This window comes from Lepidochelys kempii, chromosome 2 (genome assembly GCF_965140285.1).
Source record: "Lepidochelys kempii isolate rLepKem1 chromosome 2, rLepKem1.hap1, whole genome shotgun sequence".
Taxonomy (NCBI): Eukaryota; Metazoa; Chordata; order Testudines; family Cheloniidae; genus Lepidochelys; species Lepidochelys kempii.
Window position 1 is genome coordinate 159030474 of NC_136381.1, and position 18391 is coordinate 159048864.

Consider the following 18391-nt stretch of genomic DNA (forward strand, 5'->3'; position numbering starts at 1 on the left):
GCTTTGGGAGCCTGAATCAGCAGGCACAGGCCAGCCACAGGTCTTTAATTGTAGTGTAGATATACCCTCTGTTATCCCCTGCTCCCTCCTGGCTCACAAATACACACACAAGGACTGTGTAGTCTTTGGGGGGAGTTACAGCACTAGAATTGAGTAACCTGTTTGTGTGGCCATGGATTTCTGAGGCAGACTGTTCCAGGCTCTGCTGCTGTAGGCCAGGCTACTATATATACACTTCGTATTTGTACAAAAATATGGGAGTGTTTGGAGGGAAAACACTCAGTCTCCCTTGTGTAGCCAGAGAAATGCCCTGTATTATTAATTTCATGTGAAAGTAATTTAAAGTCAATAAATAACTAGACAAAATAACTGGGAAGAGGGTAAAACATTCACAAAAGCAAAACAAAAAACAACAAAAAACCCTGAAATTTCAAAGTTGTTTTTGTTTCACAGAGTTTGAAATGGAATAATTTTTCATGGTGTTTTTTGTGAGTTTTTAATCAAAATATTATTAATTTTTATTAAAATCTAAATTTTTCATTTCCTGATCATCATATTTTCTTACTGGAAACAGTTTTCAGTTAACTAGTCATTTCAATAATAATTTCTAAAATGATTTTTATAAACATTTCAATAACATTGCAAATAATATGTGGATTAAAAATGCCAGGGAATATTTTTTCAAAAAGCAAAAAAAAAAAAAATGGATAATGCCAGTAAGTTCTCACAAAAAGTTTAGTTTCCTAAAATAGGCCATTTTTCACAAAAAAAATCTTTTTTTGAGAAAAATTTTGACCAACTCTACAAATAAAAGTTACAAAATTCCCAAGTACAATTTAAGAGTGGAAGAGACTGCAGGTTCTCAGAAACCAAAGCTTTATCGCACCATCAGTTCTTAAAATGAACTCTCAGTGAAGTCAAAGGGGAATCTTCGCCTAAAAATTGGCACAATATGCCCCAAGATACATACCCTACTAATGTGTTTACATAAGGAACAAGAATACAAAAAGGACTGCCTCTGCACACAGTCATCACAACAGAGATGTGCAAAAGTAAGTTTTAGGACAGTTTTCCACATACTCTCTACCCTTCATTCTGTACAGACCGGCTAAATCCCAGCAACTACCCCAACAGGTTTATAATGAGCTCAATTTTATGGGTTTTTAGGGAGAGGCATTTTTTTCTTTGTCTAATAAATTAGTCCTTCATTTTACTCTTTTACCTCACATACAGCTTATCAGATTTGTGAAAGAATTGTGGGTTTTATGATAAAAGCATGAAATTTCCCAGAGTCATAAGGCACGCCCTATAAAGATTTTCAAATATGAGGCCATCACCAACTCATCCCATGCTGGCCGTGGCAGCCATTTTAAATTCTGAATTCATTTTTTCTAATGTTTTTCAGATACTGATGGTTTATGGTATTAAAACATCCCACTGGGGTTTTTTTTGCATTTTATTTTATATTTTTATATTCCTATTGTCCTAGGTGTCCTAAAAATAAAGCAATGAAATGTGATGGCTTGAGATTATACAAAAATATTTAGAATTAACATGCTCTGTAGCGTGCCACCAAGGAGTATTTACAAAAATATTAATTACATAGAAATATAACAAGTTTCAAAGTTTCTGTTCATGAACAGAAAGTTACATTTCTTTTTGCTAATAACCATAGTTCAGATCGGTCTGTACTTAACAGGGTATTCTTCTTCGAGAGATGTCCCTGTGGGTGCTCCACTTCAAGTCAAGGTGCGTCCCAGCACCTTCGATCGGAGATTTCTACAGCAGTAGCCCTACGGGCTGCGCACGCGCTGTGCCTACCTCTCGAGCTGTCAGTGTTCTAATAGTGCGCGCACAGCCTGGGCTCCTCAGTTCCTTCGCTACCCTCCCCGGCTAGAGACGGAGTTCAGCAGTGCTCTTTGAGACTAGCTAGGTAGTTTGTTTCTCAGTTTAGTTAGATAGTTTGTCATTAGAATTACTACTTAGATAAGTTACATTAGCTGTTACTTCTATTTCTTAAAAAAAAACCCTCCGCGGATTCGGAGATGCCTGGCTCCCCAGACTTCGAGAGATGCGCCTCCTGTAAGGATGCCATCCCCATCTCAGACGGGCATTCACAGTGCATACGCTGTTTGGGGGAGTCTCATGTACCCCCAAAATGCGTCCACAGTAACAAATTGAAAGCGCGAACCCGCAAGGACAGCGAGCTCAGGCTTAAAATGCTGCTCCAGGAAAACTCCCTCAGACCTGCCTCTGACCCTGGCCAGCAAACCTCTGTGACACCCTCCAGAGGCAAAGGAAAAGCAAAAAAATGGCCAGCTTCCTCTCCCCTCAGGAGTCATTCCTTGGGGAAGAAATTAAAACTGGCTCTCCGGTCTCTGCTGACTGCGGCTCCGCTGCTCAGCACGTTCCACGTGGCAGATACCTCAGGCATCGACCGTGAGTTGGCTGCCCCACTACATGGTGCCAAGGCTCAGGGCTTCCAGTTGCCCGCCTCTTTCAGCTCTCCTACGGCCACCTTTGCTAGTACGGTGCCGAGAGCTGTTACGGTGCCGACAGCACAAGTGGTGGCTATGGCACCGTCCTTTGATCTTCCGGTGCCGCTTTTACAGCTGCCGCTCTCAGCAATGAGCCTCCTGACGTCTGCAGCCTCCCTTGCAGTGGCTACCTCAGGGGCTCTTACTCTGCGGAGCCAGCCTGCGCCCCCGGGACACCCTTTGGTGCACCAGCAGATGCCCCAGGAGACTCTGCCTCCACCAGCTACACCGGCACCGACTCCTGGTCACTCGGCTCCACCGCAGCTTTTACAGCCAGAGGATTTAAGGGTGTCCCATGCTCCTGACTCTCCTCTTCTCAGCACCAGCCTCTCACTGAGACCTTTAGCACCCTACCTTCAGTACTCCCCTACCACTTCAAACCCCTTCAATGAAGTGTGGGTGGAGAAAGAGGAATATGATGACCAGTTGTTTTTCTCTCAGTACTCTCCCAGTTACCTACAACCAGGAGACGCATTACAGCATGCTCTCCATATCCTCAAGGCTATTCACACTAGTATGGCAATCCCTGGATGGGACCACCTATTCTGCCCCCTCTCTCCCAGGGCAATGGCCACACTGGGGCCCATGGACCTACACTGCACCACACTCAGGTCTTCCGCGGGCTGCCCTGAGGAAAGCTGTCAGACCCTCCCCACTGCCTGCTTACACTGAAACCCAGATAAGACCTGAAGTGGCCACCACCCCTACAGAGGACACTGCCCACACACCTCTTCTATAGTGATAACACCACAAGACGCCATGGTACCCCCACCACCTCCCGCTACTGATGAACTCGCTCACTTTCAAGAGTTGTTTCACAGAGTAGCAGAAGAGCTCAAGGTTACCTGGGAGGAGGTCCCTGAAACACACCATGAGCTTACCAACATCCTGCAAGCTACGACCTCCTCCAAAATAGCTCTACCAATTAATGGGGCCATTATGGAACCTGCTAAAACTATTTGGCAGACCCCAGCTATAATAACACCCACTAGCAAGAGATTGGACCGAAAATATTTTGTTCCTTCTAAGGGTTCAGTTTCTATTTACGCACCCCTCACCTAATTCGCTAGTGGTCGATGCGGCCAATCAGTAAAACAAATACTAACACTTCTGCTCCACTCCATCAGACAAAGATAACAAGAGACTGGACTCCTTCGGCCACAAAGTGTATTCTTCTTCCACTTTGCAATTTAGAGTAGCGAACTATGCAGTGCTCTTAGCAAAATATGACCACAAAAATTATGCTAAGGTAATGCAATTTATTGATGATGTGTCAGAGGATAAACGACAACAATTTAAAGCAGTGGTGTCCGAGGGCCAATTGATCTACCACATGGCTCTTCAAGCCGCCCTCGATGCTGTGGACACAGCAGCCAGATCCACAGCCACGGCCGTTGTCATGCGGCAGTCCTCATGGCTTGCTTCTTCCTCCTTTTTGAAGAAGATACAGAATACGGTCGAAGATCTCCCTTTCAATGGAGACAAGCTCTTTGCTGCTACAACCAGTGAGGTCCTTCACTCCATGAAGGATTCCCATGCCACTCTCTGATCCTTAGGCATCCACACACCTGCCTCAAAGAAGAGACAATATAGATATCAGCCATACCAACGACCGCGTTACCATACCTTTGAGCAACATCCACCTTTCAGACAGTATGATACGCAACAACAACAACGACATAGGCCCAGGAACCAACAACGTCACTCTCCACAAACAACAGCGACCCTCCCTACTAACCCAAATAAACAAATTTGACGTCTTTGTCGAGGGTATAGAAAACCTCGCACCCTCTCCAGTGCCAGCTCCAATCAAGCTTTTTTTTTGGACACAGTTTGCGTCTATTCCTGGCCAACTGGCAAACCATCATTACGGACAGATGGGTCCTGGAAATTATCAGATTGGGTTAGGCTTCTTCTCCTTACCTCTCACCCACCCTCCCACCCCATCCCTCTTCAGGGACCCCTCTCACGGACAATTGCTCTGTCAGGAGGTGCATAACATTTCCTGTATCTCGGAGAAATAGAGGAGGTACCTCCTCAACACAGAGGGAAAGGGTTTTACTTCCACTGCTTCTTGATTGAAAAGAAAAGCGGCGGTTGGCACCCTATCCTCGATCTTCAACGTTTGAACAAGTTCGTCAAGAAACAGAAATTCCAGATGGTTACTCTCCCAATGATGATTCCGACGCTGGAGCAAGGAGATTGGTTTTCAACTCTCAACCTCAAAGACGCATATTTCCATGTCTCTATCCACCCTGCCCATCGATGTTTCCTCAGGTTTGCTGTGGGAGAGCAACACTACCAATACAGGGTCCTCCCTTTCCACCGCACAGCGTGTCTTCTCCAAGGTGCTAACAGTTGTAATAGCAGATCTCAGGAAAAAAGGAATCCTCAGACTTCCTTACCTGAATGATTAAGAAGAACATAAGAATGGCCATACTGGGTCAGACCAAAGGTCCATCCAGCCCAGTATCCTGTCTACCGACAGTGGCCAATGCCAGGTGTCCCAGAGGGAGTGAACTTAACAGGTAATCAGTGGTGGATTAATGATTTTGCCGCCCCCAGGCCCTGAAATAATTGCTGCCCCTGGTCCTATAGGAACTTGTTTTAGTTTTTATTCAAATTGTTTGAATCCACCGGCAGCTGTTTCCTGCAGCAAGCCTGGGAGGGAGGGAGTAGAAGTGGAGCAGCAAGCCTGGGAGGGAGAGAGTAGAAGCGGAGTGGCAGTGCGCTCAGGGGAGGAGGTGGCGGTGGAGCGGAGGTGAGCTGAGGTGAAGAGCGGTTCCTCTGCCCCCCCCCCCCGGGTTACTTGCTGCAGCCCTCCCTGCGCCCCCAGCTCACCTCTGCTCTGCCTCCTCCCCTGAGCGTGCTGCCGCTCCACTTCTCCCCCCTCCCAGCGCTTTCATGCAGCAAGCCTGGGAAGGAGGGGAAATGCAGCTTGCCCACGGGATGAGGCGGGGCCAGGGATTTGGGAGATGGAGATGTGGAGGGGAGGGCATGAGCACCCACCGGTGCCGGGTAAAGTCGGTGCCTATGGCTATTATAAATTTGCCGCCCCTGCAAATTTGCCACCCTAGGCTTAGGCCTTGTCGGCCTAGGCAATAATATGCTGCTGCAGGTAATGATTTAGTGATCTCTCTCCTGCCATCCATTTCCACCCTCTGACAAACAGAGACTAGGGACACCATTCCTTACCCATCCTGGCTAATGGCCATTAATGGACTTAACCTCCATGAATTTATCCAGTTCTCTGCATCTGAAGAAGTGGGGTTTTTACCCATGAAAGTTTATGCTCAAATAAATCTGTTGGTCTTTAAGGTGCCACCGGTCTCCTTGTTGTTTTTGTGGATACAGACTAAGACAGCTATCCCCTGATACTATTATATCAATATCCTCCTTTAACACGAGGCACTCTAGTTCACCCATCTTATTATTTAGACTTCTAGCATTTGTGTACAAGCATTTTAAAAACCTGTCACTGCTTATTTGTCTGCCCTTTTTCTGATGTGTCAGATTCTTTATGTGAATGTTTCTCGTCTGATCTGGCCCATATTTTATCCTCTTCTATCACCTCCTCCTGACTGAAACCTAGAGAATCTCCATCAATAGACTCTCCTGTAAGAGAAGATTGTCTCCTCAAGTCTTCCACTCAGTTGGAAGCGAACCACGCAACTCTTGCAACCCGCACCTTGGGCCTGCAGATAAACAAAAACAAATCTACCTTACAACCTACCCAACAAATCGACTTCATCGGCGCCCACCTTGATTCCACCACCAGTCTTGCATCTCTCCCCCAGGACAGATTCCACACAATGGGCATCCTTATTACCCAGTTACGTGCCAGCCCACAGACTACAGTCCGAGACTCCCTACAGCTCTTAGGACATATGGCCCTTGCACATTTGTGGTTGTGAATGCTCGCCTGTACATGCGGTGCCTTCAGGGTTGGCTAGCCATGGTATACAAACCAAACAAGCACAGGCTAAACATGTTACTAACTATGCCCCAGAAAGTCAAGGACTCACTCCTATGGTGGACCTCTCCCATCAACCTCTGCACCAGGATTCCCTTCCAACAAGATCCCCCTTTAATTACCATCACCACAGATACATCCTTCACAGGATGGGGAGCACAAATTGGCTATCTCACCACTCAGGGTCTCTGGGCCACTTCAAAAACCAGGCTTCACATAAATTTGCTAGAGCTCGGGGCCGTACGCAATGCCTGCCTCCATTTCCTTCCCATCATTCAAAACTGCCGAATTCGAATAATGACCGACAACATCGCGTGCATGTTTTATGTCAACAGACAGGGGGGAGCCCGATCACACTCCCTTTGCACAGAGGCGATAAAATTTTGAAACTGGTGCCTTCAACACAACATCCATATCTCTGCCTCATACCTGCCAGGTTCTCAGTATACCACCGCAGATGAGCTCAGCCGATTGTTCCCCTTACAGCACGAGTGGGAACTCAATGACACCATTCTTTCCAACGTTTTCCAGATCTGGGGTTATCCTCAGCTGGATCTATTCGCCCCAGCAACAAACAAAAAATGCCCGACATTCCGCTCCAGAACAGGCCTCAGCAAACGCTCACGGGGGGACGCCTTTATGCTCCCTTGGACCAAGACTCTCATGTATGCGTTCCCACCAATGCCTCTATTGCACAGTGTAATTCAGAAGATACGAGCAGACAGAGCCAACATGATTCTCATAGCCCCAGTGTGACCCAGACAACCGTGGTACCCCTTTCTCCTGTGCATGTCGGTTAAGCCTCCCATTCCCCTTCCATCACTCAGCAACGTCCTATCACAACGCACGGGACAACTATTTCACCCCGATGTACAACATCTCCACCTGAGGGCCTGGCTGATCAATGGTTCTCTAATGCGGAGTTAACGTGTTCGGACCAAGTATGAACTGTCTTGCTACACAGCAGAACACACAACATGCGCACTACCTACCTGCATAAATGGAAACGGTTTACATCTTGGTGCGCTGGCAAACCAGACCTCTCCAGTTTCTGCTTCACTCCCACTGATACTAGATTACCTGTTACACCTTAAAACATGTGGCCTCTCTACGAGCTCACTTAAGGTCCACCTCATGGACCTTCCACCTCATGGACCTCACCACCTTCCACCATAAGGTTGACAAGGTAATGGTCTTTGCCCATCCAATCACCAAAAGGTTTCTGAAGGGCATCCAGACATTATACCCGGATGTGAAACTGCCTGCTGCACCTTGGGATTTACACCTAGTCATCAAAGCCCTGATGGATAAACCCTTTGAACCGATGGCTACCTACTCCCTTCTCCACCTATCCATGAAGACCGCCTTCCTCATTAGCAATCATGTCTGCCAGACAAGTAGGAGAAATGGGGGCATTTATGGCGGACCCTCCGTATACCACGTTCTTCCGCAATAAGGTCACACTCTGCACGCATCCAAGGTTTTTACCTAAGATACACTCTTCCTTTCACCTCAATGAACCCGTACACCTTCCAACATTTTTCCCAAAACCTCACGCTAATGCCTTTGAAACGTCAGTGCACACTCTTGATGTTTGCAGAGCATTATTCTTTTACCTGGATAGAACAGAATCATTTAGGAAAACCCCCAGACTTTTTGTGTCTACTACTCAGCGCTCACAGGGAAATGCTATCTCTACGCAGAGGCTTTCCAAATGGATTGCTGACTGCATATGCCTTTGTTACCAACTCAGGCAAATACAACCTCCTACATCAATTAGGACACACTCTACAAGAGCTGTCTCCACCTCCACGGCCTTTCTCCATAATGTCCCATTGTCTGATACATGCAAGGCAGCTACCTGGGCATTGAACCTTACCTTCGCTAATCACTACGCTCTCATCCACACTGCAGCATCTGACTTGTCAACAGCCTTCTTGCCCCATCCGAAGTCCCAACCATCCTAAGGGATACTGCTTTTCAGTCACCTGAAGTGGAGCACCCACAGGGAAATCTCTCTCTCGAAGAGGAGGTTACTCATCCTATGCAGTAACTGACGTTCTTCGAGATGAGTGTCCCGTGGGTGCTCCACTACCCGCCCTCCTCCCCTCTACTTTGGAATTTGTAACACACTCCGTTGTAGAGAGAGAACTGAGGAGCCCAGGCTGTGCGCGCGCTATTAGAACACTGACAGCTCGAGAGGTAGGCACAGCGTGTGCGCAGCCCGTAGGGCTACTGCTGTAGAAATCTCCGATAGGAGGCGCTGGGACGCACCTTGACCTGAAATGGAGCACCCACAGGGACGCACATCTTGAAGAATATCAGTTACTGCACAGGGTGAGTAACCTCTTTCTGCATCTCAAAAAGATTGAAAAGGCAGCTTACATAAACATGCAGCCTAAAATCAATTAAGAAACAAGGAAATCTTTCAGTCTTCAGTATATTGAAACATCGCATTCCCCACCATTTTTCAAGAGGAAGAGCTCCAATTTGAGGAGGTCTGCTGAACAAGGGGAGAGCTCAGGAGGTCTGCTGAACAAGGGGAGTTTATTTTGCTTGATAGGCTCTGTTAATGACTTGGTTTTCTCTTGCAATCTCTCTTTTAAATGGGGTGTACTGCTACTGCTTGAGCTCCTCCAACTCCCTAGCAGAGACAATCACAGAAGGGTCTGCAATGTCTTCAGTGTCCAGTTTAATTAAGTCTACGCTCTCCTCTGAGAAGAGGTTGCCCATGTCTTCTATGACCTCAACAAATGCCTTGACATGTTGTGTAAACGAAGCCTGGGCACTATCATCTGCTCACGGTGCTTTGTGTTAGACCCTTTTCAGGTGGTTCCTTTCTCCGCTGTGGCTTCAGATTCTCCTATCACCTTGCGTAATCAATTGGCAGTCTGTTTTCATTTCAACATTTGCATCAGGGATGGCAGCATTGATTTTCTTCAAAATCAATGGAAGGACAATTCTATAAGACTCAGGAAGTGATGATATAGACTTCTTCACTGATGCTGCAGTCTCACAGTCCAGGGTGGGAATTCTATGGACCGCTCCCTCCACTTCAGTACTGGGATGCTGAAAACGTGATGTCCCAGTTCCCTGGGAGGAGTCTGTTGCTGTGGTGGAACTAGGATTGTGGTCTATGCTGTCTATGGCCACAACAGTGAACAGACCACCATGGAGCTTGAGCAGACAGACTACAGTCTTGTCCTCAGAGTGTTGGCACGCATTGTTTGCCATGCTGGTAGAGAGGCCAACACACTGTCATAGGAGATAGTGGACAATCCAAGTTTAAAGGAACTATCTACTAGCTCACTTTTTCATGTCAGTGCATGATTTGTCAAACCAGTGTAGACTGGAAAAGGCATTTCTCAAGCTTTGTTGTGGTACAAACTTTCTGTTCCTTCACGGCAATGGATATTGCTGTTCTACTGCAGCAGCTGTGCCAAAATAAGGATAGCTGGATGAATGGAAACTTGTTCTGACTGAGTTTTAATGTTTGAACCACACAATATTATGGACATCAGTGCCAGTAGGGACTCAAGCACAGATTTTGCTTGGCATCCTGGGTCAAATGATACAAGTAGACTGTGTTTTTATTTAAAACAGGTCCCTTTGAATAATTTTTACTGTTTGGGACAGGTGAAATGCTGCTTCTTCACAGTTTTCCTCACGTGCACATCAGAGGGCATGTTTAAGGCCCTGCTTGAAGGCAAGGAGCACATCACATCCTTTGTGTGCTTGGAGAGCTGGAATGTGTGAAAGGATATGGGATTTTACTTCATTGTGTTGTGAATGCACACAGGCAGCTGTTCTGGTCTAGCTGTATAGAGCATCGTGAGGACAGCTAGTTTAAACACTGGACCCACGTCTTCATTCAGTCTTGTCTCTTCAATCTATGTTGTCAGTTCAGAAGAGGCAGTCCCATGTGATATCTTCTCTGTGTTGCTTTGCTCAGATTTCTTTCCCCTTATTTTGTTGTAGAGAGAGACCAAACATCTTGCATGATACCTTGTCTCTTGGGCCACTAAGTCCCCTGCACTTAGTTTTGCAAGCAAACACTGGTCTTGCAGCTCAGGTGCACAGTTTAGACTCAGCTCTCAATGCTGAGAGTAGAAGCTTCATGGAAGTCTTCTGATAGTATGTTCACTTCACAAATAAAGCACCCTTCTTTTTCTGGAGGTCCTTTGTTTTGGTCACCTAAACATGTGTATTTCCTCTATAGTTCGTCAGGGTGATCCACAGGTTTTTCAGCTTTTTTTAAAACTTGACAGAGCAGGATTTGTGCCAACATCCATTGTTTTTGTTCAAAGTCTTCTCAGTACCATCACCATTATCTCATCATCTGTCTGTGGATATGGGAAGTGCATTCATCTTATGGAAACATCTGATATTTTCTGCTAGAGTTTGATGGCCAGATCCAACATGCTCTCTTTTTGATTCTGCTGGATTAATCAACTCTGTAGCCGTGTTTTCCTGACAAAGCGCACACTTGCCCCAGTCAGTAGAGGAATGGGATGTCTCCATTGATGGGCCTGGCTCTCAAACAAGCTTGTATCTTTTTGACAGGTTTGATGCACCAGTAACAACCAATAGTAATCTGTATCTTTCACTACTGTGTATAGTTAATATTACCCAATCATAAAGCAGCTTTCACACAACCAAAGTAGTATCTGAAAGAAAAAAGAGAAATGGGATTAAATTCTTCCAAGACCACACTGACAATCAAAATTAGTACAAAATGTGTCCTTACACCAATTTTAAGGTCTTGTTGAAGCAAAACCAAGAATACATCCCTTGTCTGTCCAGTTGTAAAACATTATTTGCTGATTGTGACAATGTTTTTAAAATGGCTGCCACAGCCAACTTGCAAGAACTGGCAATAGCCCCATGTCTGAAAATCTGTATTAGGTCATGTCCTAACATGGTGGCAAATTTCATACTTTTATTATAAAACCCACAATTCCCTCTCCCTTTCCCCTTACAAATCAGATCGGCTAATAAGTAAAGGTTTATACCTTTGCACAACTGACTCGGTAAGACTCTATATTTACCCAAATAAACCCCTGGATATTGAAATGAATCAATTATAATGGCAGCATCATGTAATTCATGAATTAAAGAGTCAGATTCCTCTTTCACGCACAATTTGATCTCAGTCAGGAATAACTCCATTGAAGTCAGAGTTATACATTTTGTAGTAGATTATAAAACTGAAACTGGGTATTTCTTTCTATAGAGCTTTCTTACGTAAGTATTTTTGATGGGGTTAAAGATTCTTTATACACTTAGTGTGACATTTTTCTAAAGCTCTGTGTGCTGAGCACTGCTGAAAATCCTTAATTTTAAAACAGCTAATTTTAATAACCATTTACAGTTAACTGTTCTTTGAAATCTGTTAAAATTGACTTAAGGAATATTTTTCATACACATAGATTGCACTGACAGATCTATTTTTGTATTAATTGAAAAACTGTTTCAATCTCAAGCAATTAAACTGAATTTGATTTTTATCGCCATATTTCCAGAAGTGCTAATGTCTGAATAGTTTGAATGCTTCACTATGCTAGTTGTGGTGTTCTGATTTTAACTAAAGATCGTAGTAAAACTCACTGTAACCTGTTGATTGTTTTGACAGCTATGAGTCAAAGTATTATGAAGACATTTTCAGCTATGCTGACCCTGCTATTGCAGAGCATCCCAAATTCACTTTGTGATGAAAAACCTGACACACGCTTCATGGACTCTTACTGGATATTTCATCAGCAGCAAAATCAAAATCTAAATATTTTTTTGAACGACCAGAGAAGACACATCTTATTTTTTCTTTGTCATTTTAAAGGTAGTTTTGTTGCAGAGTTCTTAATCTGCACTTTCAAAATATGAACCAAATTTTGCTCTCAAATAAGCATGCAGGTCCATTGATACCAGGGGGTAGCACTGAAGGCCTGCAAGGGTAGAACTTGGCTTTGTACATGTGTGTGACAAATTAGAATGTTGTTTTCTGTTTTAACCTGAATCTTGTATATAGCAGATGATGATGTTGTAGATGTTACTATATTTTGTGCAATCCTGTAAATGTAGAAATCCTTAATAAATGAACTAATATCTGTACAAAAGGAAAAATATACAAACTGCTTGAAACTTTTGTAAATATTATTTTATTACTGCCCATTACAGCAGATCTGTTTTTATCTACTTATTAGTGTCTTCTCCAGCACACCACAAAGGCAACATGAATTCCTGCAATCAGAGTAAACATGGACTTCTGTTAGAATATGGCAGTTTCTAGAGATTAAAAATAGAAATAATTATTTGTAACCATTTTCAAATATGAAAACATACTATTGTTCATGGCTTGTTGAAAACAGTTTGACTTTTGTTACTTCAAACACTGCCCTTGTTTAATACTTTTTTTAAAAAAAATAAACAAAACAATTTCTACTGTTACATTTATTTTTATTGTATGTGATGTTCCTTTTTTTTCAACCAAGCATTTGACTATGCTGTAAAATCATGAAGCTTTGATGAGCCGTATCTATCAGGTTTTTAATCTTCTGTTTTACTTTTATGATGAAATTGTGATTCTGATGGGTTTCCAAGAGGCATTATAACTTATAACTCCTATTATTCATAGGACTGACTCACACCCTGTGTGAGGCAAGGGGGTGATGAATAAATAAATTAGTGACAGAGGGGAAATAGGGAAGAAATTAGTCTACTGACCATTTAGAGTAGTGGTATCTGGAAGGCTCTCACATTCTTCTCTTGGCATAAGACCCTAGATAGATAATAAAAGAAATAGACAAAGATACAACAATCCCCAATTTAGGGCTACATTGTAACAATGTAATCTGTCCTGAGTAAAGGCAGCATCTAGCTGTTGTGTTCCTTGGAAAGTTACAATTCAGTCCCTGCTTCTCCCTTTGCACTAGGGGGAAATAATCTGTGCCAGTTCTTTACCAGGTGTGGATTACTTCTCCCTCCCTGCCAGTTCAGCTATGCTGGCTGGCGCTTTGGGTGGTAAAGTCAAGGTCTATATTCATCCTTCACCTCGCCCGCTTGCACAGGAAGGGGAGTAGCACACTTATGGTGCTTACCTATGCTGTGACCTGCATATGGGTACCTAGTACAGGACGCTAAAGTTTCATTCCCCTCACTCTCTTTTGTAGGCATGTTGGGCAGCTGCCAAGCTTACCCTTAATTAAGGGGGGGGGGCAGGTGTTTCTATTGTCACATCACTATTTTTGCATCACAGGACAAAATAAGCAGCACCTTCCAGTAGAGCTTGTTGTTATAGAGAGCACTGAACTTATCCAGAAAAACCAAGGCCCTCCAAATGACTCTCCTCTATAACTAATGTTATCAGCCATCTACACTTTGAGAATTTGATGGGGCTGTTCTGCGTTCTGCAACCCAGGCCTGCAGAATATTAAAAATCCCCCAAGATACCAGGATGTTGTCTCATGACATTTGTTATGGAACAATAAGATATCAAGCATTGGGATAAAATGAATTGGTCTTGGAGGACTAACTTTAATAGATGGGAATTTTATGAACTGTATGTGATGGGTTGTCACCTCCGGGAGTCATGGGAACTGCTTTGCCTCCAACCATTCAGCTGTGCTGGTCCCGCTCATACTGCTCTGCTGGTGACTCAGCCAGCCTTTCCAGGCCCTGTTATCACCCAACACAATAGCAGGTGCCACCACACACCCAACTGAGCTACCTGGCTGCTTCACCTAAGCCACTCAAGGACAGACAGAAGACAATAGCCAATTTCCCAGCTCCCCAGCCTTACAGCCTTGCTGGAGTATAAACCCAGTATTCTACCATCTTGTACTGCACAGGGATCTGTACAATGCAAGCTCATTAATATAGCAAAAAGAAAAGGAGGACTTGTGGCACCTTAGAGACTAACCAATTTATTTGAGCATAAGCTTTCGTGAGCTACAGCTCATTTCAAGCTTATGCTCAAATAAATTGGTTAGTCTCTAAGGTGCCACAAGTCCTCCTTTTCTTTTTGCGGATACAGACTAACACGGCTGCTACTCTGAAATCTGTCATTAATAAAGGTTGCTTTCCCCTCAATGTGGGAAAATTATGCACAACAAGCCTGTAGTAACCAAGCTGAGATTTTCCCAGACACTTCACTTAAAGACACATTGGTTAAGATAAAACCTAAAACAAGTTTATTCACTACAAAAGGTAGATTTTAAGTGATTATAAGTGATAGCAACCAGACCAAAGCAGATTACTGCGCAAATAAACAAAAAACCATAAACTAAGCCTAATATAGTAGATAAGATTTGAATTAGCAATTTCTCACCCTGACTGATGATACAAGCAGTCCACCAAGTTTCCACAAAGAGGCTAGAAATCCCTTTAGCCTGGGACCAGCAGTTCCCCCAGTTTCGTCTTTGTTACTTAGGAGTTCTCTTGTGAGGGGAGTGAGGTTAGGAGATGATGTCACTCCTCACCGAGCTTTTCCATATGGTGGGAACTCTTTGTTTCAAGATAAGTTCCCGGTCCAGTTTGTGGAAAAATATAGGTACCAAAATGGAGTTCAGTGTCATGTAGTCTGGTCACATGCCCTTGTATGCCTTGCTGAGTCATAGCAGCCTTTACTCGTAGTCTGGCTGAAACTTTTCACAGGGAGACTAAACTCTTCCATGGTCCATTGTCTTTGTTGATGAGCCATTAGCACTGTCAAGCTTCTTCAGTGTTGTACCTGAAAGGCTAGTTGAGGGTTTTGCTCACAATAAGCACATTTGAAATAGAGATACATAGTCAATATTCATAACTTCAGATACAAAAATGATACATATACAGAAATATGATGATCATATTTGACAAATCATAACTTTTCCAATGACACCTCATATGACCATCTTGTAAAAAATGCATCATAATTATGCTATAATCATATCACTATGATGAATATGGAGTTGCAGTATTACACTGTACATCTGAAACTTTATAAAAGTTCAGTTAAGAAACCAAATGTAATTTACAGGACATTTCCCTCTATCTTATTGTCCTAACCTTGTGGACTAAATATCTAACCCAATCTTCCTTATTCCCTACGGTGATGGGGTGTTCACCCCATGCTAGCCTAGAAGAAGTTAATGAGGCTGAGAAGGGGCCAGTTAACTGGCTAGGCCACCTCAGAGGGGAATTAGGTGGCTAAGTAACCCCAGATTGATGATGGAGCCCAGCTGAGAAAGAACAGGTAGGGCTACAATACACCAGGAAGCTGGCAGCAGAAAGGGACTATAGTGAAGAATCCTGTGGCCACTTTCTGACTGTTAGCAAGGGAAGGAAGGAAACCCTGGGGAGAGTAGAAAGCCCAGGGCTCCAGGCCATGAAGGAAGGGTTTACCCAGAATCATGCTGGAGCAAAAGCCTGAGAGAGGTATGGAGTAGAAAAAGATTTAGGAAAATGGTAGCAAGGTGGCACATTGTGGACCTTGGCTGCTGATTAGAGGGTCCCTGTGCCAGAACCTGAAGTAGAGGTTGGGCCCGGTTTCCCCTGGTAGCCACTGGAGAAGTGGCACAGTCTGGGCAGTGAATTGGAAGACTGCTGGAGACTGTTTGGATGGAGACACTTTGATAACCCCCCGGAAGGGGAGAACTTTGTGACATGGATGGAGGGCCAAGCCATGAAGGGAGAGCACGCTGAGTTGCAGAGTAAGAGTGAGGCATCAGGGTACCCAAATGAGCGATGAAAGGGGGCATCGGACCTGGAAGGAGCTATGCTTCAGAACTGCCAGGAGAAGGCACCCTAGCAGTGAGTTGGCCCTGCAACATCTAGATTCTCCCTTGCTCCTTACTTTTGAAGGGACACATGCTATTTCACTTTACCCTATCATCACTTCTATCAGCCCATGTACTAAGATATATATAGGTCAAACCCTAAGGTTCTTGTTTGGTTCATTGTCCTTATTCAAGCAAAACACCCATTCACTTCAAGTGATACTTTGAGTAAAGACTTTAGGATCTGGCCCATGCGCAAAGCACAAGCCGCCATGTCCTATTCATTGTTGACTGTTCTCAAGTCACTTCCTTGTTGTTTAAATCAGGATTCAAAATTTCTCTGCTAATGCTCCATCTAGTTGCCATGACAATGTTTCATGCATTTGTGACTGCCCTTGAGATCTCTGGAATCTAGGTGAATAAACAGGTTAAGCCCTTTTTGAGTCTGAGTGGATTTCCCCATGCTTTCTTTTCCTGTAAAGAAGACTTTTTAGCAGCTATCACCCTCTGCCTGATGAGTGAGCTAGCGCCAAGTCTTTACAGGTAATTCACAAAATTCCAATATCTAAAGATAAAATGCTTTGCCCTCACACTGGATTTTTGCCTACGTTTTTTTCAGAATGCTGGCTTCATCAAGGAGAGGTTGCCTTCTGTGAACCAGATGTTGAGCTTAGTTTTAATACTGAGGAATCGGTTTTTAAAAATTTCCATATATTTTCATCATCTACAAGAAAAAGTCCAATGAGGATCTGCTATCTAGCCAATAACTATTGAAAAGAATTGTGCAATAGATCATCCCTTGTTATTTATTTAGTATTTATACTACCCTAACCTTAGTCATGGTCCAGGACCCCATTGTGCTGGGCACTGTACAAACAGCACAAAAAGATGGTCCTTGCCCCACAGAGCTTATAATCTAAGCATAAGACAAGAAACAACAGATGAATCCAGAGAGATGGGAGAGTACAAGGAAACAATGAGACAGTGTTGGTCAGCATGATAGGTAGTGATCTCTGCAGCCTCGCCACAGCCAAGTTTTTGTGGGCAACACAGCAAGGAAGGATTTGGGGAAGGCTTCAGAGGAGGAGGGTGAGGTAACTTTGTGGATGTTTATGGGAAGTGAAGTGCAGCATGCCAGAAAGCATGAAGGTGTGTGTTTGAAAATTTAACAAGTGGGCAGGGAAGGCTGGTATCATGGGCCAATCGGAGGGGAGTATCAACAGCTCGATAGCAAATGAGAATGCCTTGAAAGTGAAGGCAATCAGTGTATTTGTTGATATGACAGTGCAGAGGGAGCCAGTGGAAGCATTCAAAGAGAGGGTGACATGGTCAAAGTAACAGGATAGGAAAATGATCTTCGCAGCAGCATTCTGAATGGAGATAAGCAGGGAAAGATTGCATTTGTCAAAGTCAGAGAGAGAGATATTGCACCTCTTAATTGTGCCTTTTCGAGAGAACCTAGATGCCCTTTCCACTATAGCCAGGGCTGCCTCTAAGGCTTGTTGGATTCATAGCCACTTATATAAAATATGTAAGACAGCTACTATATTCAGGTAGATCAGAGGAGAGGTCAGATGCTCACCTCAGTGCAGCAGCACTCCAGTGTACTTTAAACTGTAGTATTCTCTAGACCAGTGATACTCAATTAGATCTACCGTGGGCCGATTTGAGAATTTTATGACAAGAGGCAGGTCATTTGCTCAGAAGGCTGATGCCAAAAAACCCCAACTTCAGCTGCCGATAAATAAAGACCTTGATTGCAACATAAGTATTAGTGTTTCTATTTTTTAATAAAGTTCATAAATCAACATTACCACCTTGTTAGTGGCAATCTCTAATGGGAGAGGCGTCATCAACGATCTCTAGCAAGCTTTGTGAAGAGTGGTTTGTAGGAGGTCAGGGCAAGGTGCATGCACTGGTGAAGATGCTCATCTGTCAGGTGATTGTGGTTTTGGTTTTTTATAATGTTCATGGTAGAAAACCCAGATTTGCAGAGGTATGTTGATCTGAACATGTTAAAAGATAGATGGGTAGATTTTGGCTATCCTGAAACTGGTCAGCATATTGAGTCCAGAAATCACAAAGTCCCATTTCTCTGAATTTTGCCTTCAATACATCTGAAATCTGAAACC

At 43.9% G+C, this 18391-nt stretch overlaps 1 protein-coding gene and 1 long non-coding RNA gene across 4 annotated transcripts in view; one reads left to right on the plus strand and one right to left on the minus strand.

Moving 5' to 3' along the window:
• The window catches only part of PLEKHG4B (pleckstrin homology and RhoGEF domain containing G4B), a 200406-nt gene extending 187465 nt beyond the window's left edge, over window positions 1-12941 (plus strand). For all 3 annotated transcript variants that reach the window (XM_073332598.1, XM_073332600.1, XM_073332599.1), the window contains one exon: window positions 12143-12941. Coding sequence is in view for 1 of the 3 variants with exons in the window: in XM_073332600.1 (XP_073188701.1) it covers window positions 12143-12148 (6 nt within the window). In the remaining 2 variants the exon portion in view is untranslated. The remainder of the gene's footprint in view (window positions 1-12142) is intronic.
• On the minus strand, window positions 8903-15382 carry LOC140907211 (uncharacterized). Its single transcript, XR_012157410.2, has 3 exons — window positions 14834-15382; window positions 13231-13285; window positions 8903-11177 (listed from the first exon to the last, which is right to left on the minus strand). It is a non-coding gene; the product is annotated as an uncharacterized LOC140907211 (long non-coding RNA).
• Window positions 15383-18391: the final 3009 nt, after the last annotated feature.